The sequence below is a fragment of the Pseudorca crassidens genome, chromosome 2 (genome assembly GCF_039906515.1).
Source record: "Pseudorca crassidens isolate mPseCra1 chromosome 2, mPseCra1.hap1, whole genome shotgun sequence".
Classification (NCBI taxonomy): Eukaryota; Metazoa; Chordata; class Mammalia; order Artiodactyla; family Delphinidae; genus Pseudorca; species Pseudorca crassidens.
In genome coordinates, this window is record NC_090297.1 from 76,046,270 (window position 1) to 76,071,859 (window position 25,590).

The 25,590-nt window shown below is 37.7% G+C and overlaps 2 protein-coding genes across 4 annotated transcripts in view; one reads left to right on the forward strand and one right to left on the reverse strand.

Moving 5' to 3' along the window:
- Positions 1 to 409, reverse strand: part of SELENOF (selenoprotein F) — a 38,157-nt gene extending 37,748 nt beyond the window's left edge. The window contains exons 1-2 of one of the 2 annotated variants that reach the window (XM_067726788.1): positions 262 to 409; positions 16 to 173 (exon numbers count right to left, since the gene is read on the reverse strand). In XM_067726788.1, the coding sequence (XP_067582889.1) occupies positions 16 to 99 (84 nt within the window). In that variant the 5' untranslated portion in view covers positions 100 to 173; positions 262 to 409. Of the gene's footprint in view, positions 1 to 15 lie in introns of both variants that reach the window. The other variant, XM_067726789.1, reaches the window with a different exon arrangement.
- A 247-nt stretch (positions 410 to 656) lies between these two features.
- HS2ST1 (heparan sulfate 2-O-sulfotransferase 1) overlaps positions 657 to 25,590 on the forward strand; it is a 186,647-nt gene continuing 161,713 nt past the window's right edge. Inside the window, exon 1 of one of the 2 annotated variants that reach the window (XM_067726790.1) lies at positions 657 to 1,173. In XM_067726790.1, the coding sequence (XP_067582891.1) occupies positions 1,050 to 1,173 (124 nt within the window). In that variant the 5' untranslated portion in view covers positions 657 to 1,049. The remainder of the gene's footprint in view (positions 1,174 to 25,590) is intronic. The other variant, XM_067726791.1, reaches the window with a different exon arrangement.

Below are 25,590 nucleotides of genomic sequence, written 5' to 3' on the forward strand. Positions count from 1 at the left end.
GTGACCTCCACTCACCGTTTGAAGCACAGTCGCCAGCAGCAGCCGCAGCCCAAAACCCGGCAAAAGGCACCCATCCAGTCCGGCCGCCATAGGTGCCATCTTCCGTAGGTCTCCGGCTGCCCCGAGGACCCCTCTGCTCGGGGCGTCTACTCCAGAGCCTAATCCAAAACAGGCTGCTAAAGGCGGTTAACATCAAGTCTCTTATTCTGCAGGGACGGGTGTTAACTAAGGGCATATAAAAGCTTAAAGATGAATAAATACCTTTACATTTGATATAAATATGAAGTCGCTGGGTCCTTTCGATAAACCATATCAGGCATTTTCCTAGACTCCCCAAATCTGTGCTTCCCCGGGCTCTTTCCTTTCATTCACGACATTTCCTCAAGCAGCCAAGAAGCCCCGCCTTCGCCAGTTTCGGGCTGCCTCCTTCTCCAAGTTTACCCAATCGAATGCCGCTTTGGTTGACACCTTAGGCAAAGGAAACCAACCATGACACGGGCCAAGAGCTAAGCCCTGGGGTTCTTCGGTCCAATAAGCACAAGTGAACGGGAGCAGTGGGCGGAGCCTCTGGTTGCTGAGCAGCGTACGTGGATACGTGCGCGTGGTGGCCGAGGGGGATGGGAAGGGGGCGGGGTCGAGGGCGGCGCAGCCGCAGCCGCAACGTAGGAGCGCGCGGCTGCGAGCAAAGGAGGGAGGGAAGGAAGGAAGAGAGGGAGGCAGGCAGGCAGGCGGGCGCGGGGCTCGGGGACTGAGGCGGTAGAGGGAAGCGAGAGCCCGGCAGCCGCTTCGCGCTGTGTTTGCTGCGCGGGCTTTTGGAGGGGCGGCCGTGGACTCGGCCGAGGAGAAGCGGACACCGGCGGCGTTCGTGTTGGCGCCTGGGGGCGGGGGACTGGGGAGGCGAGAAGGGGGGGTCGCTGCGGTGCTTCTCTCGCTGTCGCGCTCTCCTTGCCTTTCTCCCGGCTCGGTGGGCTCCTCCCGGCGTCTCCTTTGCCTCCGGGGCCCCGATCCCCGCCCCCCGCGGTATGTCTTGATCCCGAGCAGCGGGTTTCATGGGGCTCCTCAGGATTATGATGCCGCCCAAGTTGCAGCTGCTGGCGGTGGTGGCCTTCGCAGTGGCAATGCTCTTCTTGGAGAACCAGATCCAGAAACTGGAGGAGTCCCGGTCGAAGCTAGGTGAGGAGCCGTGCCACTCTGGGCTGAGTGGTGTGTGGAAGCGGCCGGGCCAGGGAGGCAGTGCTACCCGAGCAAGTGGGCGTTTGTCTAACCTGAGATCTGGCTCCTCGGCAGGAGGCTGAAAGAGGTTGCAAAGAGAGATGGGACTAGGGGCATCGAGAACACAAGCTCCAAGAATGGTGTGAATTAAGCTTGGGTGGTATGCTGGGCTCGCGAGGTCACGGGGCAGAGGTTGCAAGGTTGGGCTTCCCGGAGCCAAAGGGTTACCCTGAAGTAGGTATTCCATGGGGATCAAGAGCAAGATAAGAGCGAACTCATTGGGGAGCGGGTACTGACTGTTGGAGGAGACAGAAACGCTCAGGCTTACGTGTTCTCTTAGAAGTCGTACAGAAAGCCTCGGCAGTGTCAGGCGAGGGGTATTCTAATTTGAGATGTGGGCACCTGGTTACGGAATCTTTTGGGGATGGGGAGGTTCGCGAAGGGATAGATGCGCAGAAATGGAGGGAGATGCTGGAATGACGGTGAGTAAAAGAAATACACTGTAGTGAGTTGCACTCTTGTGCTGGGGGCAGCAAGGGACCGCACAACTGACGAGAGAAATAGGCTGTCCCCAGGTAGGACAGGAAAGCAACTATAAAGCTTCCGTGAGGTACTGAAACGAGGCATCCAAGCATTTAAATTCTTTTTTAGCGGCGCTAAACTGCCATATTTTGAGCTTAAGAATAGGGATGTGTGTGTACGTTACTTCGCGGCGATGTTGGTGTAGTGAATTTAGGAGGAAAGGTTGAAGGGGAATTGCTTTAGTCAGATTTAAGTTTATGAAAGGAAGAGTGCAAAAAGTTTACCATAGGTTAAGTACCTTAAAGAGTTAACAGTGCTTACTTTAATTACGGAAGAGGTCTGAAGTACAAAAAGTTGGAGTGTGATGTTGTGAAAGACCCGAAGAATGCACAGATAATAGGTACTTTCAGATTAGTAGGGAACTTCGGCGTTTGGGAAGAGCTCGGTGTGGGGAGGGAATATTAAAAGAATGTCAGCAGTACATTTTGATTTAAAAACGTACATGGCACTGAAAAATCAGCTCAGGAGGCTGTAATTTGAATGTGGAAAAGTAATGTGAAGTATTTTTATGCGTACACTTTCACCTCAAAATCATTTAAAATACTTTTCAAAATGCAAATAATAAAATACCAGCAGCACTGTAATTTAGACTAAGAAGTAACAGATGCTGCTGTGGGTGATGATTAATATTTAGGAAAAATGTATCAGAAAATAATTGAAATATTACAAACAGTAGCTGACTATTTGCAGTTTTGATAGACTTTGCGAAAAGCCTTGGAGACATTTTAAAGAGCAGTGTATCAAAGAGCATCAAATAAATCTAGCTGAAGTGCAAATAAATTTGAAGAGGAGCTAGGAATAATTCCACTCCTCAACTCTAGGGTAGAACTTGCCCTGTACAGTTTCGAACAGATATCAAATTTATTTACTATGATTTTATTAATATGAGTCTTGTATGATGGAAAAATATTCACTTTAAATATTGAAGGTTGGCCAATATACTCTTTGTGTTTGTATCTATTTAGCAGCTTTGAGCGTCATATTGTGGCCTGATTAATGATCCAGCTTTACAGAGAAAAAAATGACTCCTCTTAAAGTTGAAAGTTATATTAAATTAAAATTTGTATTAATTCTTCGTTGTGTTGCTCTTTGAATTTCTTAGACACATTACAATAGGTTGGGATAATTCAAATTTTAATTTTCCTTTGTTGCCTAACATTTTTTTTCCATAATGCTTGAAAGTGTTTTCTGTAGGCACAACCTTAATGATTTTAGAAAGAGTTATCTGAGGATGTAGAAAGCCACAGGTAGTAGTGTTTTTTCATGATTTTTTACAGGAAAGGAACCTTTATATTCCATTAGAAATAGTAAATATGGATTAAACTAAATAATTCTCGAAAAGGAGCCTCAGATACAAAACACTAGAAGGAGCTAATAATGGAGATTCAAAATTATGGCAAATAAAATATATAACTTCGTATCAGCAGTCTTGATTAAAAAAAAGTCTTATGAAACAGGCAATACTAAAACAGATGTTGTCAGTTAGTAATCTTCCTTAGGAAAGGAACACAGAAGGAGGCATATTTTGACAATCAGACTCTGTACTAGACACTTTCATATTTGATATTCTTATTTAATCTTCCAAGAACACCATAGAAAGCCATTTTTACAGATGCGGGAACAGGTTCAAAGGTTATATAACTTGACCACATAGCTAGTAAGTGGCAGAGCCAGGACTGGAACCCAGGTATGTCTGATTCCACATCAAGTTCCCCTTTAATTATACCAGGCTGCTTGGGACTTTATATTGACATTACACTAAGATGTAGCAGTTTGAATAGAATTTTTAAACTGTAATACCAACGTTTAATTGCATTTATTTCTAAGAATGAATGTCATTCTTAGAAAATTCAATTTCTGACACAAAGGAATTAGTTTAGTGTAATGTATGTTGCTTGTTTATACCCGTGTAACGAACATAATTATATTACTCAATGAAAGGACTGAAATAGCTTATTTCTGCTACAGGGGACAAAAAAACTCTGTGGTGGTTTTCTGTAAGTGGTAAAATCACAACATTAAAGGCATTTTTGTTTTGGCACCAGAAAAACTTAAACACATTTATCACTTTTCAGAAACTTTTGTGGTGTCATCTGTCACAGAATTTTGACTTACAGTGTAGTCAAATTTATTAAACTTTGCATTTATGGCTTAAAGAAAAAGAAAAAGTTAAACATTTTGCTCTTAAAAGTTTTCATTGTTTATCTTTTCTGTTATAGAAGATTCCAAAGGATTGCATTTTCTGATAATGCTTTGTATGCACCTTGGTTTCAGAATATTTTGATAGTGAGATCTCTAATAGAGCGATAGTTGTATTCAAAACTTAGGTGTATTCATTGACCACTTGGGACATTAAGTATATAAACAGGAATTCCTAAAAACCAATGTCACATAATAGAGTTTTCTTTTATCTTTTTTTTTCATCGAATATTGGATGGCAGTATACACGTTACTTTGCATCTTGCTTTTTTCATTTAATATCATAGAATATCTTTCCAGGTCAATAAATATAAATTTGACTTACTCATTCTAATAGCTGTATAATATTCCATAGTATGCATGAATCATAAATTCTCCAGCCATTATGCCAATAATGAACATTCAGTTTATCTCTCCCCCCACCACTTAAAAAATTTTTTTTTACCATTTTCTTTCTTGGTATTATAAACAATGTTACAAGAAACATCCTTATATAAGTTTATTTAACTCCTTATTTGTTGGTACTGTTTTCAGTAGGATAAATTCTCCTGTTAAGGGATTACTGGGACAAAAGATGTATGTATTTTATAATTTAACAGATCTTAAAATCTGTTACTTTCCAAAAAATTTATTTCCCAAGGGTTACAATAATCTGCACTGTCAACACATAACAAGCCCTGGATGGGATGCTGTCAGCTTTAAATTTTTGCCACTCTGAAGCTGTGAAATGGTATGTTGTTGCATTGGTTTACATTTCCTCAACTTCTAATTAGGTTGAACATTTACTTGTTCATTTTCATTTGTGTGTTGGGTAGTAGTTTCTTACCGATTTTTAGGGTTTTAAAAATATATTAGAAGTATTAATCTTTTATCTGTTTTATGTCTTGTGTCTGTTTTTCTCCAGGTCTGTCGTTTGTCCCTTGATTTTATGGTATATTTTGCTTATACAGAAGTTAAAAAATTTATGCAGTCAAATCTATGAATTTAGGCAAGTAGGTGCCTTACATTGCTTGAGAAGACTTCCCCCAACCAAGATTATGTTCATTCTCTATTTTTTGTTAGTATTTTATAACTTTTATTTTTTATATTTAGCTCTTTAAAGCAGTCATATGTTTATTGTAATTTCTCTCAGTGAATGGCCACTTATGGCAAATATTATATTAATAATTTATCTTTTTTCCCCACTGTATGTTACAGTTCTTCTTTTAGTCGTATATTATGTTTTCATATGTTCTTGGATTAATTTTGGACTCCATTTTTTTCCACTAATCAGAGATTCTTTAGATCTTAGGGACCCATATATAGGCTTCAGGGCATCCATGAATTCCCTGAAATTATATACATAGCTTTCATCAGATTTGCAAAGGAGTATGCAGTCTCCTTAATGGTAAGAATCACTGATTTGTAGTAGATGGTTTATATTTAATGGAGTAAGTGCATTTTTTGTTTTAATATTAACATACTACAACATGCAACTTGTGAGTTAAATTTAGGATACGAGCACATTAGTTATGAACAATTTCTCTGGGATGTTATACTGAAAAATCTTTGTTAAAATGTATACAAACTTAATTTTTCTAATGAGGTACAGTCTATAACGTGGAGTCAAAATGAACACTGTCACTTAGGTTACTACTTAGTTGCTTAGCTGTTACTTAGAACTCTGCATGTCAGAATTTGTTGCTTTTACAAAGTAGTTCTTTCTGAATCTTGAGAACACTGTTGCTAATGCTGACTGGTGGAACAGTCAATGAAACCTTTGTTATATAAATGTAAGAATTATGTGCCTGATAACTTTATTTTCTATACGGCCTAAGCATTTAAAATAGTATTTGTTGTTCATATGCTTATAACACAACTAAATAAATTTATGAATGCATTAGGACATAATGTTTTAAATGAGGACAGTAACTCAGAATGGATATGTAGGCATCTTCATTGGTCAAAATTATGTTAATCCCTATGTTCTTAAAACCCTCCTAAACTAATGAACTAACTCCAGGGCCAAGGTTGAGACTGCTGTTTGGAATTTGGTAGTTTTTACAAGTGCCTGAAACCATACATACCTGTAAAATGTTCCCAAGAATGATAGATTTCTCTACCTATGAAATTGTTTGCAAACCTTACAGTAGTTACTGTTTAGAGGACTTATGGTTTAATTGGAATGCAGTTATTCTAGAATTGCTAATTGGTGTCTCACTTATGAGTCCTAGATAGGTTATCTAGTGCCATGGAGTAGTCAACTGCTACAGTTGATCTCAATTAAAGTAATCCTAGGATATCTCTCTACCACTCTGTTAAGCGTTCTAAGAGATTTTGGCACTTAGTGAAATTGAAACAGTAATGAATATTCAAACACTGCTCTCCAAAATGACCACTTTTGAAAGGTGTACTTATAGATGGACTTTATAATCAATGGTTCACTGTAGCCTAATTATTTATAATTATCTGCCCACCTACTAGTAGCTGCGTTTCTGTATTTTGCCTTTCTGCCTGTTAATTATAGATTAACTGCCTGTTGGACCACTTGTGCACCTGATTCTGTTCCTCACCTACTTAGAGACGTGGTTCCAGAAGTTTTCCCTCATTCTCCTATAGTTATCATTTCCTCCCTTTCTGCTGGATTCTTCTCATTAGCATGTGAACATGCTATTATTTCTCCCAACCAGAAACAAAATGGTATTTTTCTCGACTCCTCTTTCTCAGCCAACCTCTGTCTCATATTTCAGCTTCCTTTAGCAGTAAAACTTTAAAAAAATTGTCTATTCTCACTGTTGTTGATTACCACAATCACCAGTAACTTCCCTAAATCCTACGGTCAATTTTTGGTCTTCGTCTTAACTTGACCAATCAGCAGAACTTGACACAGTTGATCACTTCCTCCTTTTTGGTAGACCTTCTTTACTTGGTTTCCAATATATCATACTCTTGGTTTTCTTCCCCCATCACTGGTCATTTCTCTATCTCCTGTGTAAGATTCTTTTTTTTCCTCTTCAACCCCTTAACATAAGAATACCCCAGGGCTCAGTCCTTGGAACTCTTCTCTATTTACTCTTCCTTAGTTGGTGACTTATGTGCTGACAACTTCTAAATATGTATTTCTAATTGAGACCTATTTCCTAAACATTAGATTCATGTAGATTCATGTAACTGAGCTGCCTACTTGAAATTTTCTTTGAGTAATTAATAGACTTCTCAAACTCAGTATGGCCAAAACAAACCTTCTGATATCTCTGTACACTGCCTCAACACCTCCACCCCTCAAACTCATTTTATCTCTGACCTTTATCTCAGTTGATAACAGCTCTATCCTTCCATTTGCTAGGGTTTTACTTTCCTTTTTCTCATGCTCTGCATCTAGTCTGTTAGAAATATCTTGTTAGCTTTATCTTCAGAATATTCCTAGAATATGACTACTACTCAACACTTCTACTCTTACCACCCTAATTCAAGATACCATCATCTCTTCCCTGGATTACTGCCATGTCTAGTCTGTTTGATTCCACACTTGCCTCCCTACAGACTGTTCTTAATATGACAGTTCGGGTGGTCCTTTTAAGATGTAAAAAAATCATGTCACTCCTCTGCATAAAACTCTTTAGAAGCTTCCTTAAGAATTAGAGTAATGCTAGCTGCTTTTAAAACAAAGTGCACAATTTTATTGGCTAACACAATAAATGACCCTTTTTTTCCCCATGATGTTTTAGGTGATCATTTTGGTGGATGGTTTTCCTCTTCACGAGTTATTCAGCATCTTGGGTACTTTCTGTCATGTAGTTATGCCATCCCCTCTGGCTTTGGAGCTCTCTGCTGTCAGCCTGGGGAAGAAGAAAGAGAAGGGTGAGGAGGTGTATACCCCTTTCTCAACTTCTTTGACTTCTTTTACCCTCAGTCTCTTGATGAGGACTAGTTACCATCTATCAATATATGCAAGGGGGGAGGCTGGGAAATGGGTTTTTTATTTTTTATTTTATTTAAAATTTTTTTTTTTTTTGCGGTACGCGGGCCTCTCACTGTTGTGGCCTCTCCCATTGCGGAGCACAGGCTCCAGACGTGCAGGCTCATCGGCCATGGCTCACGGGCCCAGCCGCTCCGCGGCATGTGGGATCTTCCCAGACCAGGGCATGAACCCGTGTCCCCTGCATCGGCAGGCGGACTCTCAACCACTGTGCAGGGAAGCCCGGAAATGGGTTTTTTAGCTGGCAATGACTTAGTTGCAGCTGTGTCCTGTGGAAGGTGGGGGCATACATTTGAACTTTTTGAATCCTTTTGAATAAATCTTAAAATTTATTTAGACTTGTTTTGTGACTCAGAATATAAACTGTCTTGATTAATGTTCTGTGTGAACATGAAAAATGTATATTCTGTTGTTACAGGGTAGAGTATGCTGTAACTGTCAGGTCGAGTTGTTCCAGTCTTCTGTATCCTTGATTTTCTTTCTACCTACTTGTTCCATCAGTTATAGAGAGAGGGGTTTTGAAGTCTCTGGTTATGATTGTGGGTTTGTCTATTTCTCTTTAGAGTTCTGTTACTTTTTGCTTCATGTTTTTTTGAAGTACTGTGATTAGCTGTATGAATGTGTAGGGCTGTCATGTCTTCTTGATTAATTAACCCCTTTTTCATTATGAGATGAAGGTGTTTGTCCTTGGTAATGTTCTTTGCTTGAAACCTACCTGGTCTGTTATTAATATAGTCACTTCAGTTTTGATTAGTGTTAGCGTGGTGTATCTTTCCCATTCTTTTAGTATTAATCTATTTAAAGTGGATTTCTTGTAGGCAGCAAGTAGTTGGGGCTTGTATCCAATTTCACAATCTCTCTTATAAATGAGGGTGTTTAGAGCATTTACTTTTAATATAATTATTGATGTGGTTTGAGTCTGACTTACTGTTTGTTTTCGTTTTGTTCCATCTGTTCCCCTTTTTCTGTTTTTCTGCCTTCTATAGAATTAAGTGAGGATTTTGATTCTATTTCATCTCATTTGATGACCTATTAGCAGTGCTGTTTGTTGTGTTTTTTTAATGGTTGCTTAAGAGTTTATGGTATACATTATACTACTTAAGGTATAGTATAAGAACCTTAGTCATTGTACTTCCATTTTCTCTCTTCCGGTTTTTCACTATTGTTATATATTTTACTTGTACATATAAGTCCTGTGATACATTGTTATTATTTTTGTTTCAAGCAATCAGTTATCTTTTAAAAAGATTAAACAAATTTTATAGTATTTTATATTTACTCATACATGTATCATTCCCAATGCTTTTCATTTCTTTGTGGAGATGCAGATTTCCATCTGGTACTCTTTTCCGTCATCCTCAAGGATATCTTTTAAAATTACTTGTACTGAAAATCTACTTGGTGATGAATTATTTTCACTTTTGTATGTCTAAGAAAGTCTTTGTCTTACTGTTTGTAAGAAATTTTTGTTGGGTATGGAATTCTAGGTTGACATTTTTTCTTTCAGTACTTTAAAGATGTTGCTCCCTTGTCTTTTGGCCTGCACTATGAGATGAGAAGACTGCCATTGTTCTTACCTTTCTTAAGCTGTACATAATGCCTTTTTTCCCTTTGACCGCCTTTAAGATTTTCACTAGGTTTTAAGTAATTATAATGAGCCTTGCTGTAGTTTCTTCACTTTTTTGTGCCTGGGGTTTGTTGAGCTTCTTGGATTTGTGGGTTTATAGTTTTCATTAAATTTGGAAAGCTTTGAACATTATTACTTCATATAGTTTTTATGTACCTTTTCTCTTCTTCAGGAACTCAGATCACACGTATATAGGCTACATTAGCTGTCATAACAGTTCAGTGATGTTTTACTGATTTTTCCCAGTCTTTTTTCTTTTTGTATTGTTTTAAATAGTTTTTTACTGCTGTGCCTTCAATTCACCAATGCTTTCTTCTGTGGTATGTAATCTGCTTTTAATTCCATTCAGTGTATTTTTCATCTTAGGCATTTCTTTTCCATTTCTAGAAGTTCATTTTGGACCTTAAAAAACAGAAACAAAAAAAGACTTCTGTTTCTCTCCTTAACATGCTTTTACTTTATTTTGTTGAACAAATGGGATGTTATTATAATGACTCTTGATGTTCTTGTCTACTAATTCTGCTATCTGTGTCGTTTTGGGATTGCTTTCTATTGATTTATTTTTTTCTTTATTATGGAACACATTTTCCTGCTTTTTTTACATGCCTGGTAAGTTTTAATTTGATGCCAGACATTATGAATTGTACCCTTTTAGGTGCTGAATATTTTCAGATTCCTAAACATATTCTTAGGCTTTGTTTTGGGACACATTCAACTTACCTTGAAGCAGTTGGATCCTTCTAGGTTTGCTTTTAAGTTTGTTAGATGGGATCAGGATAGCCTTTAGTCTATGATTAATTTTGCCCCACTGCTGAGGCAGTACCCTTGCAGTTCGTTTCAGAGTACTCTACCCAGGGCCCTGTGTATTACAAGGTTTCCCCACCCTGGCTAGTGGGAATGGTGGTTGAGTGAATCCCAGAAAGTTTTCCACCTGCCCCTTCCGGGACCAGGGATCGAACTTGTGTCTCTTGCAGTGTCCGTTTCTTCACTCATATGCACTGATTGGTACTGTGCTGAAAATTCTCTTTTTGCAGCTTTGTCTTCTTTATTACTCTGCCCAGCAAACTCCAGCTACCTTGGCCTCCCTGAACTCCCAATTCTGGCTCCTTAAGTTAGGGAGACTGTTGGGCTCTGAGTTCCCCTTCTCTGTGCTGTAGCCTGGAAACTGTCTTAAAACAGTCATATGACTCACCTCATTTCTTTTCTCTCTCTTAAGGATCACCATCCTGTACTGATTTCCTGTCTAAAGTTCAGTGCCTGAAAACTGTTGTTACATATTTTATCTGTTCTTTTTTAGTTGTTTCAGGTGGGAGGATAAATCCCCTGTTGCTCCATCTTGGCTGGAAATGGAAGCCAGGTGGCCTAGTTATCTTTGATTGTGTGTCCCTAGGTTGACTTAGGGGAAAGTAGTGAAGTTGGATAATTTGAATTACGATTGACAACTAAAACTAATATTATAAACTTAGGGGCAAAATAATGTTTTATCCTTCTCTGTTTCCATATAATTTCTAGCATGGTGTTGCACACAGGCCCTTAGTAAATTGTTTACTCAAAGCTAGAGGCAAGTCTTACCCACAATAGCCGTATCTCCTTCCTTCCCCATTGAAGCTTCAAGAGGACTTTAGTTAATTCTTTTGCCTGTTACCAATTTTACTCTAACTTCAAGAAACCAGTTCTTATTTCATCCCTTTAGATGCAGCTGAGCCAAGTGAAGGCTCTTTCAAACTGGGCAATGAAGTCTCTGGCTCTAGAAGAGGTTTCTGCTTTTCCTGTCAGTATGGTTCTTGAGCTAATTGATCACATCCTTGCTGGGATGGGTGGATGCATAGTCCTTTTCTTTCCTGTATTCCTTTTGTAATACCCCTGTTGCAAGCAAAGTAGTAGAGAAGGAAATCATAAGGGATTTTGGTACCAGTAGTAGTTGTGATCATTATGTTGCATCAACAGAAAGCGTACCTAGTTTACCTTAAGGTGAACAATTTTATTATAGTTACCAGATCTTCAACTTTGCATAATATAATTCTTGCTAAAGATAGTTATGTTGTACTGAATCCCTATGGGTACTATAAAGTGTCAGGGACAACCATTTTTAATTGAAATTGTTGGATTTTCCTTTTGGGAGATAGTGATTTGAAAAATTGCAAATTGATTTGGTACTTATATAAGAATTTAAAACTGGATTTAGAGGGAAAGAAATGCCCATTTTGCTAAATTCCAGTAGAATTTAGGAATCATCCATTGTCACCTTATCACATATCACCTTACATGTTTCTATTCTTTATTCCTAAGTTTGTGACATAGCTAAAAATAAGTGATTTGTACAGTAAAGCACACAAAAATGAATTTAGAGATTCATTAGATGGTGTCTGAGTTGGAAAATACCTTAAAATTTTGCTCAGCATTGTTATGGAATGAGGCTAAGGGGTTATGCAGGTACAGACTAGCTCTTGGCATATTTATTTCTAATCATAAATTATGCTTGAGTTGATTAATGAATATAATTTAGAGATATTATTGGTTCATTGATAACATGCTCCTGGTATATATATTCCCTTTATGCTTTGAAGCAAAACAGTATGGGAAATGGCCTGATCAATCTAGTTGATTTTTTTCCTGATAAATAAGTCAGTAAGTGTTGGTATCCGGCTCTCCATAGCTGTCTTTAAACAATGAATTCTGTTTTGAGTTCTCTGTTACTGTTGTGCTTTCAAAATAATGCCTTGTTATAGTATACTTTTATTTTAGTTAATAGTAAATTAAAAATATAAAGTTAAAAAAAAACTAGCTGCACAGCATAAACATTCTAACTAAAATCCTACTGCAAAAAAATGACTTTTTATTTGGTCTTCAATAAAGAGAGTTGTAAATTCTCCATATTGCTGTTTTTTCAGAGAGCTTGGTGATTAACTAGGGCTGTTTATGGTTCTTTACATTTCTAAGGTATGATGGAAAAGGACAATATCTTAAGAATTCAGTGATAAGAATATTTTGAATATTTGGAGGAATATTGGAGCTTTGAGCAAATTGAGTTGTTGGATTTAAATAAAATCAATAAAATCCTCCTTCAGCCTTGCATTTGTTAGTTATTTCAGCTTTGTCCATGTCACACTGAAACTAGTTCAGCAATCAGATTTGACACTAAGATTCTTGATCAAATATGACAGAAATTTATGATTAGTTTGTATTTGGATGTTAGGAAGCTGCTTTCAGTTGCCAGCGTTTTTTACTTCACCATAGTTCTATTGCTTTTGAACGAAATGCACCCAGCTCTTTAATAAAGTGTTACATGTTTCCAGTGTGTTATACATCTGGCAGAAAACCAACTTAGCTCTGTTGTTTCCTGCATAGAAGAGCTGATTAGAAAGACTGACTTGACATGATCTACGGTATGTTTTAATAGACAGCTTCTTCATTTTGTTGAAGAAGATAGAATAAAAACCATTCATTTTTGTCCTCTAGACTATAAATATCTTCCCTTCATGTTTTGAAGGTTAAAACAAAGAAAAAAGGCAAACTTGTGATGCTATTTTAAGTGTCTCAGGATATGAGGAAAATTAGCGGTATGTATGACTTTTTGCTTCTGAACCTGGGTATAGTTAGTGAACTTAGTTTCTGTTTGACTTGGGATGAGCCTGTCCAGGAATGTCTGATCAATGAGATGTTATTATGTGCCTTTTTTGCTTTTGGGCTTTGTTGGAACTCTGTGACTAATTAAGCCTGTGACTAGTTATAATCTAGTCTTCCTCATGACCACTTTGACTTCCTTTTGGTCTTTTTTTTACTTGTTTAGAATCTTTCCCTACTTTGTCCTTGGACCCATGTTTCTTAAATGGTTTTCTGCCTTTCCCACCAATGGCAAGCCATCATGACCTCTAAACCTTCTACTGTAACAGGCAGTTATACCCAACAGTTGTTGAATACTAATTGTGTACTGGGCATATTTTAGGTATTTTATAAATTTGTAACTTACTTAATATGAAGGATGCTTATTCTGCTGTCTTCAGAGAGTTACTGGAAAGATCACATAATCTTCAAATGGTATAAAGAATGTGAAAATGTTTGTAAAGTATAAAAACTACAATTTTAAGTTGTTGTTAATAGTGATAATAATACACCTGCTTTCTCTTTGATATTGTTGTCTTTTGGTTTACCGTAGTTTAGACTTTACATTTCTTCCTGCTGTAGGCTTTCCTCAGTGCCCTACCTCATAGGATCACAGTTGTCTGATAAGTGTTCAGATAAATCAAATGACAATGTTACGTGAGTTATAGATTTGACATTCAGATTAGCTATTCATTTCTTTCCTCTCTTAGGAAGGAGTAATAATCACTGTGAATTCATATTATTATTTGCTCTTAAAGATAGACATCTATTTACTTTCATGTAAATTATAGAATAGCCCTTGCCTTTTATTTATTTATTTTTTTACTTTTTATTTTTAAAATTTTTGGCTGTGTTGGGTCTTCGTTGCTGCACGCGGACTTTCTATAGCTGTGGCGAGTGGGGGCTACTCTTAGTTGCAGTGCGTGGGCTTCTCATTGCGGTGGCTTCTCTTGTTGCAGAGCACAGGCTCTAGGTGCGTGGGCTTCTGTAGGTGTGGTACATGGACTTATTTGCTCCGTGGCATGTGGGATCTTCCCGGACCAGGGATCGAACTTGTGTCTCCTGCATTGTCAGGTGGATTCTTAATCACTGTGCCACCAGGGAAGTTCCAGCCCTGGCCTTTGCCCTGACCTTTTAACATGACCAAACTTTCTTTCCTCTTTCCTACTAATCCTCGCCAGTTTGACCGTTTGAGGATACATTTTTTAAAAAAGGCAGATTAAATTTGGTTTGTGAAAGGAATTTCAGTGTGTGTGTGTATGCACGTATATGTATAAAATAACTCCTTAGATTCTAAGTACTTTTTTAAAAAAAAGCGTGAATGATGGTCAAACTAGTGAAGGAAAAAAGCCTGTTTCTCCACTATGGAAAAAGTTTTACGTGGTAGTTCCTTTATTGTCAGTTTACCTACAGTGATTCATTGTCATATTCTCAAATAGACGGAAAACATGTGCTTTGTATCCTTAGTTTTAATTTAGGAATTTCAACTTTTTCTTATTTTTTCACTCAGATATAGAATACAGTAGGTTGTACTTTTATATTAATTGCTGGGCTCATGAGAATCCCAAAGACCAGAATTCTTGGCTTATACAGAGCTTCAAAGGTTTTTTGTGTTTTTTTTTTTTTTTTTTAACTCAGGTCAACAATTATTTGCCATTCTGCAATCAGAAGATTTGGTAGGCCAGAGTGATAGAGGTTTTGAGAAATAAACTGTGGTGTGATCACCTCTTTCATCATATATTATTGCTATTTGTTTTTTCTGGCATTAGAACATTATTCTTAAGTACTGGTCAGCCATGTTGAAGGTTTAACATAAAATTGCTATACACAATTTCATGAATAAGCAGTTATTTGATTTGCATATTATAGTAACTTTTATGTTTATGAAACATAAAACTTTTAATTTTCCTAATTAGCAGTGAAAACATTTTGACCAAGGTGCTGAATTTGTTAGGAGCTCTATTTACTTAACGTTTTAGCTGCACATTTGAGACTTTTCTTAATTTATTTCTTAGTGAGTTTGCCAATCCAGAATTGAGGATAATGGAATTAAAGAACTCTGTAAACCTTTTGCATTTCACCTCACCTTCCCCTATCCTCGTATGAAGTTACTGTCTTTTTTTTCCCACATTTATTATTAATTTATCTTGTGCTGAAAAATTGTTGAGGAAATTTACAGATGTACATGTAATATAGAAAGAGAGAAGAAGGCAGATTGAAGTAGGAAAAGAAGTGTGTAAATATTAACTGCCATTTGAGGTTTTTTAGCCCATTTTCTTTTGGACATTGAGGTATTAAAATACAAGAAAGTTTTCTATAGATTGTCTTTTCAACAGCAATGAAATATAATCCTTACTTCAGACTCTGAGGTAAATTTTGGAGTAATAGCGTGTCTGCTGCCTTTTTATTTAAGGAGCCAGGAAAAGCATATTCCCTACTTGCATTTTGGTCACAGAATAAAAGTGGGAAAGTCTTATTAATTTAGTAATAACAAGGATAGTTTGGGAAGATCAGGAAACTAATTATAAGAATTGAGTCTGGGATATTTTAGCATAAATGATTTGTGATGATGCTGTTCTTACTGGGATACCGGAGTGATTGTGATTTAAGGTTGTTTTCAATGTGAAATCCATCAAGGTAGAATTTTATATATTGTTTATTAATTACATTTTGACAGAGAATTTAAGATCATGTAGTTTATAATTTCAAATTTGTAATTTGAAAAAGAATTTATGATATGTAAGTAATCTTTTTCTTTGATGGTTTTTAAGAAAATCTGATAAAGTAGTTTATGGCTGATTAATATAAGAAAAATATGGATTCAGTTGACATTTCTAAGCTACAGTATTCATATGAGATTCAAAATAAGTGCTGTTAGATTAACATTAAAGGCTAATATGAAATTGCCAAAGCTTAAATTAAAGATAGTTTTGAGGAGAGCTGTTGCCTTTTTTTTTTTGCTTAAACATTCCTCTGGTTGTCCATGGTATAGTACATAAAATTTCACATGGTTAATGTAATATACCCATTTATTTTATATTCAAAGTAATTGATCCTTTATTCTCTCCCTTTCCAAACTGTGGATGCTTTGTTTAAAAAAAAATGTAGTAAGACTATTTTCATAATTTTCCTTAGATAGTAGTTGGCTTTTTAATTTGGTTCATGGTATTTTTATGTATGCAATAGATTTTGATTTTGATATAGTCAAAGTCATTTATCCTTTAGGTTTTTTGCCTTTGGTTATATGTCTTTTTTTTTTATATATCTTTATTGCAGTACAATTGCTTCACAATGGTTTGCTAGCCTCTGCCTTACAACAAAGTGAATCAGTTATACATATACATATGTTCCCATATATCTTCCCTCTTGCGTCTCCCTCCCTCCAACCCTCCCTGTCCCACCCCTCTAGGTGGTCACAAAGCACTGAGCTGATCTCTCTCTGCTATGCAGCTGCTTCCCACTAGCTATCTATTTTACGTTTTGTAGTGTATATATGTCCATGCCACTCTCTTGCTTTGTCACAGCTTACCCTTCCCCCTCCCCATATCATCAAGTCCATTCTCTAGTAGGTCTGTGTCTTTATTCCTGTCTTACCCCTAGGTTCTTCATGACATTTTTTTTTCTTAAATTCCATATATATGTGTTAGCATACGGTATTTATCTTTCTCTTTCTGACTTACTTCACTCTGTATGACAGACTCTAGCTCCATCCACCTCATTACAAATAGCTCAATTTCGTTTCTTTTTATGGCTGAGTAATATTCCATTGTATATAGGTGCCACATCTTCTTTATCCATTCATCCGATAATGGGCACTTAGGTTGTTTCCATCTCTGGGCTATTGTAAATAGAGCTGCAATGAACATTTTGGAACATGACTCTTTTTGAATTATGGTTCTCTCAGGGTATATGCCCAGTAGTGGGATTGCTGGGTCATATGGTAGTTCTATTTGTAGTTGTTTTTTTTTTTTTTTTCTGCCATACGCAGGCCTCTCACTACTGTGGCCTCTCCCGTTGCGGAGCACAGGCTCCGGACGCGCAGGCTCAGCAGCCATGGCTCACGGGCCCAGCTGCTCCGCGGCATGTGGGATCTTCCCAGACCGGGGCACGAACCCGTGTCCCCTGCATAGGCAGGCAGACTCTCAACCACTGCGCCACCAGGGAAGCCCTATTTGTAGTTTTTTAAGGAACCTCCATACTGTTCTCCATAGTGGCTGTACCAATTCACATTCCCACCAGCAATGCAAGAGTGTTCCCTTTTCTCCACACCCTCTCCAGCATTTATTGTTTCTAGATCTTTTGATTATGGCCATTCTGACTGGTGTGAGATGATATCTCATTGTAGTTTTGATTTGCATTTCTCTAATGATTAATGATGTTGAGCATTCTTTCATGTGTTTGTTGGCAGTCTGTATATCTTCTTTGGAGAAATGCCTATTTAGGTCTTCTGCCCATTTTTGGATTGGGTTGTTTGTTTTTTTGTTATTGAGCTGCATGAGCTGCTTATAAATTTTGGAGATTAATCCTTTGTCAGTTGTTTCATTTGCAAATATTTTCTCCCATTCTGAGGGTTGTCTTTTGGTCTTGTTTATTTTTTCCTTTGCTGTGCAAAAGCTTTTAAGTTTCATTAGGTCCCATTTGTTTATTTTTGTTTCTATTTCCATTTCTCTAGGAGGTGAGTCAAAAAGGATCTTGCTGTGATTTATGTCATAGAGTGTCCTGCTTATGTTTTCCTCTAAGAGTTTGATAGTTTCTGGCCTTACATTTAGGTCTTTAATCCATTTTGAGCTTATTTTTGTGTATGGTGTTAGGGAGTGATCTAGTCTCATACTTTTACATGTAGCTGTCCAGTTGTCCCAGCATCACTTATTGAAGAGGCTGGCCTTTCTCCACTGTACATTTCTGCCTCCTTTATCAAAGATAAGGTGACCATATGTGCGTGGGTTTATCTCTGGGCTTTCTATCCTGTTCCATTGATCTATCTTTCTGTTTTTATGCCAGTACCATACTGTCTTGATTACTGTAGCTTTGTAGTATAGTCTGAAGTCAGGGAACCTGATTCCTCCAGCTCCATTTTTCGGTCTCAAGATTGCTTTGGCTATTTGGGGTCTTTTGTGTTTCCATACAAATTGTGAAATTTTTTGTTCTAGTTCTGTGAAAAATACCAGTGGTAGTTTGATAGGGATTGCATTGAATCTGTAGATTGCTTTGGGTAGTACAGTCATTTGCACAATGTGGATTTTTCGAATCCAAGAACACAGTATATCTCTCCATCAATTTGTATCATCTTTAATTTCTTTCATCAGTGTATTATAATTTTCTGCATACAGGTCTTTTGTCTCCTTAGGTTTTTTCCAAGATATTTTATTCTTTTTGTTGCAGTGGTAAATGGGAGTGTTTTCTTGATTTCACTTTTAGATTTTTCAACATTAGTGTATAGGAATGCCAGAGATTTCTGTGCATTAATTTTGTATCATGCTACTTTACCACATCCACTGATTAGCTCTAGTAGTTTTCTGGTAGCATCTTTAGGATTCTCTATGTATAGTATCATGTCATCTGCAAACAGTGACAGCTTTACTTCTTCTTTTCCGATTTGGATTCCTTTTATTTCCTTTTCTTCTCTGATTGCTGTGGCTAAAACTTCCAAAACAATGTTGAATAAGAGTGGTGAGAGTGGGCAACCTTGTCTTGTTCCTGATCTTAGTGGAAATGCTTTCAGTTTTTCACCATTGAGGACGATGTTGGCTGTGGGTTTGTCATATATGGCCTTTATTATGTTGAGGAAAGTTCCCTCTATGCCTACTTTCTGCAGGGTTTTTATCATAAATGGGTGTTGAATTTTTTCGAAAGCTTTCTCTGCATCTATTGAGATGATCATATGGTTTTTCTCCTTCAGTTTGTTAATATGGTGTATCACGTTGATGATTTGCTTATATTGAAGAATCCTTGCATTCCTGGAATAAACTCCACTTGATCATGGTGTACTATCCTTTTTATGTGCTGTTGGATTCTGTTTGCTAGTATTTTGTTGAGGATTTTTGCATCTATGTTCATCAGTGATATTGGCCTGTAGTTTTCTTTCTTTGTGACATCCTTGTCTGGTTTTGGTATCAGGTGATGGTGGCCTCGTAGAATGAGTTTGGGAGTGTTCCTCCCTCTGCTATATTTTGGAAGAGTTTGAGAAGGATAGGTGTTAGGCCTTCTCTAAATGTTTGATAGAATTCGCCTGTGAAGGCATCTGGTCCTGGGCTTTTGTTTGTTGGAAGATTTTTAATCACAGTTTCAATTTCAGTGCTTGTGATTGGTCTGTTCATATTTTCTATTTCTTCCTGATTCATTTTTGGCTGGTTGTGCTTTTCTAAGAATTTGTCCATTTCTTCCACATTGTCCATTTTATTGGCATAGAGTTGCTTGTAGTAGTCTTTCATGATCCTTTGTATTTCTGCAGTGTCAGTTTTTGCTTCTCCTTTTTCATTTGAAATTCTATTGATTTGAGTCTTCTCCCTTTTTTTCTTGATGAGTCTGGCTAATGGTTTATCAATTTTGGTTATCTTCTCCAAGAACCAGCTTTTAGTTTTATTGATCTTTGCTATCATTTCCTTCATTTGTTTTTCATTTATTTCTGATCTGATCTTTATGATTTCTTTCCTTCTGCTAACTTTGGTTTTTTTTTGTTCTTCTTTCTCTAATTGCTTTAGGTGCAAGGTTAGGTTGTTTATTCGAGATGTTTCCTGTTTCTTAAGGTAGGATTGTATTGCTATAAACTTCCCTCTTAGAACTGCTTTTGCTGCATCCCATAGGTTTTGGATCATCGGGTCTACATTGTCATTTGTTTCTAGGTATTTTTCGATTTCCTCTTTGATTTCTTCAATGAACACTTCGTTATTAAGTAGTGTATTGTTTAGCCTCCGTGTGTTTGTATTTTTTACAAATCTTTTCCTGTAATTGATATCTAGTATCATAGCGTTGTGGTTAGAAAAGATATTTGATACAATTTGAATTTAAATTTACCAAGGCTTGATTTATGACCCAAGGTATGATCTATCCTGAAGAATGTTCCATGTGCACTTGAGAAAAATGTGTATTCTGTTGTTTTTGGATGGAATGAACTATAAATATCAGTTAAGTCCATCTTGTTTAATATATCATTTAAAGCTTGTGTTTCCTTATTTATTTTCATTTTGGATGATCTGTCCATTGGTGAAAGTGGGGTGTTAAAGTCCCCTACTATGAATGTGTTACTGTCGATTTTCCCTTTTATGGCTGTTAGTATTTGCCTTATGTTTTGAGGTGCTCCTATGTTGGGTGCATAAATATTTACAATTGTTACATCTTCACTTGGATCGATCCCTTGTTCATTATGTAGTGTCCTTCTTTGTCTCTTCTAATAGTCTTTATTTTAAAGTCTATTTTGTCTGATATGAGAATTGCTACTCCAGCTTTCTTTTGGTTTCCATTTGCATGGAATATCTTTTTCTCTCCCCTTACTTTCAGGCTGTATGTGTCTCTAGATCTGAAGTGGGTCCCTTGTAGACAGCATATATATGGATCTTGTTTTTGTATCCATTCAGCCCATTTGTGTCTTTTGGTGGGAGCATTTAGTTCATATACATTTAAGGTAATTATTGATATGTATGTTCCTGTTCCCATTTTCTTAATTGTTTTGAGTTCGTTATTGTAGGTCTTTTCCTTCTCTTATGTTTCTTGCCTACAGAAGTTCCTTTAGCATTTGTTGTAAGCTGGTTTGGTGGTGCTGAACTCTCTCAGCTTTTGCTAGTCTGTAAAGGTTTTAATTTCTCCATCAAATCTGAATGAGATCCTTGCTGAGTAGAGTAATCTTGGTTGCAGGTTTTTCTCCTTCATCACTTTTTTTTTTTTTTTTTCTCCTTCATCAGTTTAAATATGTCCTGCCAGTCACTTCTGGCTTGCAGAGTTTCTGCTGAAAAATCAGCTGTTAACCTTATGGGGATTCCCTTGTTTGTTATTTTTTGTTTTTCCCTTGCTGCTTTTAATATGTTTTCTTTGTATTTAATTTTTGACAGTTTGATATGTGTCTTGGCGTATTTCTCCTTGGATATATCCTGTATTGGACTCTCTGTGCTTCCTGGACTTGATTAACTCTTTTCTTTCCCATATTAGGGAAGTTTTCAACTATAATCTCTTCAAATATTTTCTCAGTCCCTTCCTTTTTCTCTTCTTCTTCTGGAACCCCTATAATTCGAATGTTGGTGTGTTTAATGTTGTCCCAGAGGTCTCTGAGACTGTCCTCAGTTCTTTTCATTCTTTTTTCTTTATTCTGCTCTGCAGTAGTTATTTCCACTATTTTATCTTCCAGGTCACTTATCCGTTCTTCTGCCTCAGTTATTCTGCTATTGATCCCATCTAGAGCATTTTTCATTTCATTTATTGTGTTGTTCATCATTGCTTGTTTCATCTTTAGTTCTTCTAGGTCCTTGTTAAATGTTTCTTGCATTTTTTCTATTCTATTTGCAAGATTTTGCATCATCTTTACTATCATTATTCTGAATTCTTTTTCAGGTAGACTGCCTATTTCCTCTTCATTTGTTAGGTCTGGTGGGTTTTTATCTTGCTCCTTCATCTGCTGTGTGTTTTTCTGTCTTCTCCTTTTGCTTATATTACTGTGTTTGGGGTCTCCTTTTTGCAGGCTGCAGGTTCGTAGTTCCCATTGTTTTTGGTGTCTGTCACCAGTGGCTAAAGTTGGTTCAGTGGGTTGGGTAGGCTTCCTGGTGGAGGGGACTAGTGCCTGTGTTCTGGTGGATGAGGCTGTATCTTGTCTTTCTGGTGGGCAGGTCCACGTCTGGTGGTGTATTTTGGGGTGTCTGTGGACTTATGATTTTAGGCAGCCTCTCTGCTAATCGGTGGGGTTGTGTTCCTGTCTTGCTAGTTGTTTGGCATAGGGTGTCCAGCACACTGTAGCTTGCTGGTTGTTGAGTGAAGCTGGGTGCTGGTGTTGAGATGGAGATCTCTGGGAGATTTTCACCGTTTGATATTATGTGGAGCTGGGAGGTCTCTTGTGGACCAGTGTCCTGAAGTTGGCTCTCCCACCTCAGAGGCACAGCTTTGACTCCTGGCTGCAGCACCAAGAGCCTTTCATCTACACGGCTCATAATAAAAGGGAGAGAAAGGAGAGAGAGATAGAGAGAGAGAGAGAGAGAGATGGAGGGAGGGAGGGAGAGAGAGAGAGAGAGAGAGAGGTAGGTAGGAAGGAAAGAAAGAAAGATAAAATAAAGTAAGATAAAAAAATTAAGTTATTAAAATAAAAAATAATTATTAAGGGGCTTCCCTGGTGGCTCAGTGGTTGAGAGTCCGCCTGCCGATGCAGGGGACACGGGTTCTGGCTCGGTCCGGGAAGATTCCACATGCCGCAGAGCGGCTGGGCCCGTAAGCCATGGCCGCTGAGCCTGCGCGTCTGGAGCCTGTGCTCCACAATGGGAGAGGCCACAGCAGTGAGAGGCCCGCGTACCACAAAAAAAAAAAAAAAAAAAAAAAAAACACACATTGAGACAACAGTCCTGCAGCCTGTGGACCAAAAGCCACATTCACAGCAAGATAGACAAGGTGAAAAGGCAGAGGGCTACGTACCAGATGAAGGAACAAGATAAAACCCCAGAAAAACAACTAAATGAAGTGGAGAGAGACAACCTTCTCGAAAAAGAATTCAGAATAATGATAGTGAAGATGATCCAGAACCTCGATAAAGAATGGAGGCAAAGATCGAGGTGATGCAAGAAATGTTTAACAAAGATGTAGAAGAATTAAAGAACAAACAGGGTTTCCCTGGTGGCACAGTAGTTGAGAATCTGCCTGCCAATGCATGGGACATAGATTCGAGCCCTGCGCTGGGAAGATCCCACGTGCCGCGGAGCAACTAGGCCCGTGAGCCACAACTACTGAGCCTGCACGTCTGGATCCTGTGCTCCAGAACAAGAGAGTCTGCGATAGTGAGAGGCCTGCGCATTGTGATGAAGTGTGGCCCCTGCTTGCAGCGACTAGAGAAAGCCCTCACACAGAAACGAAGACCCACCACAGCCAAAAATAAATAATAAATAAATTTTAAAAAACAAACAAAGAGAAATGAACAGTACAATAACTGAAATGAAAACCACACTAGAAGGAATCAATAGCAGAATAACTGAGGCAGAAGAATGGATAAGTCACCTGGAAGACACAATGTTGGAATTCACTGCTGTGGAACAGAATAAAGGAAAAAGAATGAAAAGAAATGAAGACAGCCTAAGAGACCTCTGGGACAACATTAAACGCAACAACATTCGCATTATAGGGGTCCCAGAAGGAGAAGAGAGAGAGAAAGGACCCAAGAAAATATTTGAAGAGATTATAGTCGAAAACTTCCGTAACGTGGGATAGGAAATAGCCACCTAAGTCCAGGAAGCGCAGACAGTCCCATACAGGATAAACCCAAGGAGAAACATGCCTAGACACACAGTAATCAAATTGGCAAAAATTAAAGACAAAGAAAAATTATTGAAAGCAGCAAGGGAAAAGTTACAAATAACATACAGGGGAACTCCCATAAGGTTAACAGCTGATTTCTCAGCAGAAACTCTACAAGCCAGAAGGGAGTGGCATGATATACTTAAAGTGATGAAACGGAAGAAATTACAACCAAGATTACTGTACCAGGCAAGGATCTCATTCAGATTCGATAGAGAAATCAAAAGCTTTACAGACAAGCAAAAGCTAAGCGAATTCAGCACCAGTAAACCAGCTCTAAAACAAATGCTAAAGAAACTTCTCTAAGTGGGAAACACAAGAGAAGAAAAGGACCTACAAAAACAAACCCAAAACAATTAAGAAAATGGTAATGGGAACATACATATTGATAATTACCTTAAACATGAATGGATAAAATGCTCCAACCAAAGGACACAGGCTTGCTGAATGGGTACAAAAACAAGACCCATCTATGTTCTGTCTACAAGAGACCCACTTCAGACATTGAGACACATATAGTCAAAAGTGAGGGGATGGAAAAAGATATTCCATGCAAGTGGAAAAGAAGCTGGAGTAGCAATACTCAGATAAAATAGACTTTAAATAGAGAATGTTACAAGAGACAAGGAAGGACACTACATAATGATCAAGGGATCAATCCAAGAAGAAGATATAACAATTATAAATGTATATGCACCCAACATAGGAGCATCTCAATACATAAGGCTACTGCTAACAGCTATAAAAGAGGAAATTGACAGAAACACAATAATAGTCGGGGACTTTACACCTCACTAACACCAATGGACAGATCATCCAAACAGAAAATTAATAAGGAAACACAAGCGTTAGATGACACAGTAGACCAGATAGATTTAATTGATATTTATAGGACATTCCATCCCAAAACAGCAGATTACACTTTCTTCTCAAGTGCACACGGACCATTCTCCAGGATAGATCACATCTTGGGTCACATATCAAGCCTCAGTAAAGTTAAGAAAATTGAAAGTGTATGAAACATCTTTTCTGACCACAATGCTATGAGATTAGAAATAAATTACAGGGAAAAAAACATAAAAAACACAAACACATGGAGGCTAAACAACACGTTACTAAATAACCAAGAGATCACTGAAGAAATCAAGGAGGAAATCAGAAAATACCTAGAAACAAATGACAATGAAAACACAACGATCCAAAACCTATGGGATGTGGCAAAAGCAGCTCTAAGAGGGAAGTTTATAGCTATACAAGCCTACCTCAAGAAACAAGAAAAATCTCAAATAAACAATCTAACCTTACACCTAAAGGAACTAGAGAAAGTACAAACAAAACCCAAAGTTAGCAGAAGGAAAGAAATCATAAAGATCAGAGCAGAAATAAATGAAATAGAAACAAAGAAAACAGTAACAAAGGTCAATAAAACTAAAAGCTGGTTCTTTGAGAAGATAAACAAAATTGATAAACCATTAGCCAGACTCATCCAGAAAAAGAGGGAGAGGACTCAAATCAATAAAATTAGAAATGAAAAAGGAGAAGTTACAACAGACACCGCAGAAATACAAAGCATCCTAAGAGACTACTACAAGCAACTCTATGCCAATAAAATGGACAACCTGGAAGAAATGGACAAATTCTTAGAAAGGTATAGTCTTCTAAGACTGAACCAGGAAGAAATAGAAAATATGAACAGACCAATCACAAGTAATGAAATTGAAGCTGTGATTAAAAATCTTCCAAGAAACAAAAGTCCAGGCCCAGATGGCTTCTCAGGTGAATTGTATCAAATATTTAGAGAAGAGCCAACACCTATCCTTCTCTAACTCTTCCAAAAAATTGCAGAGGAAGGAACACTCCCAAACGCATTCTATGAGGCCACCATCACCCTGATACCCAAACCAGACAAAGACACTACAAAAAAAGAAAA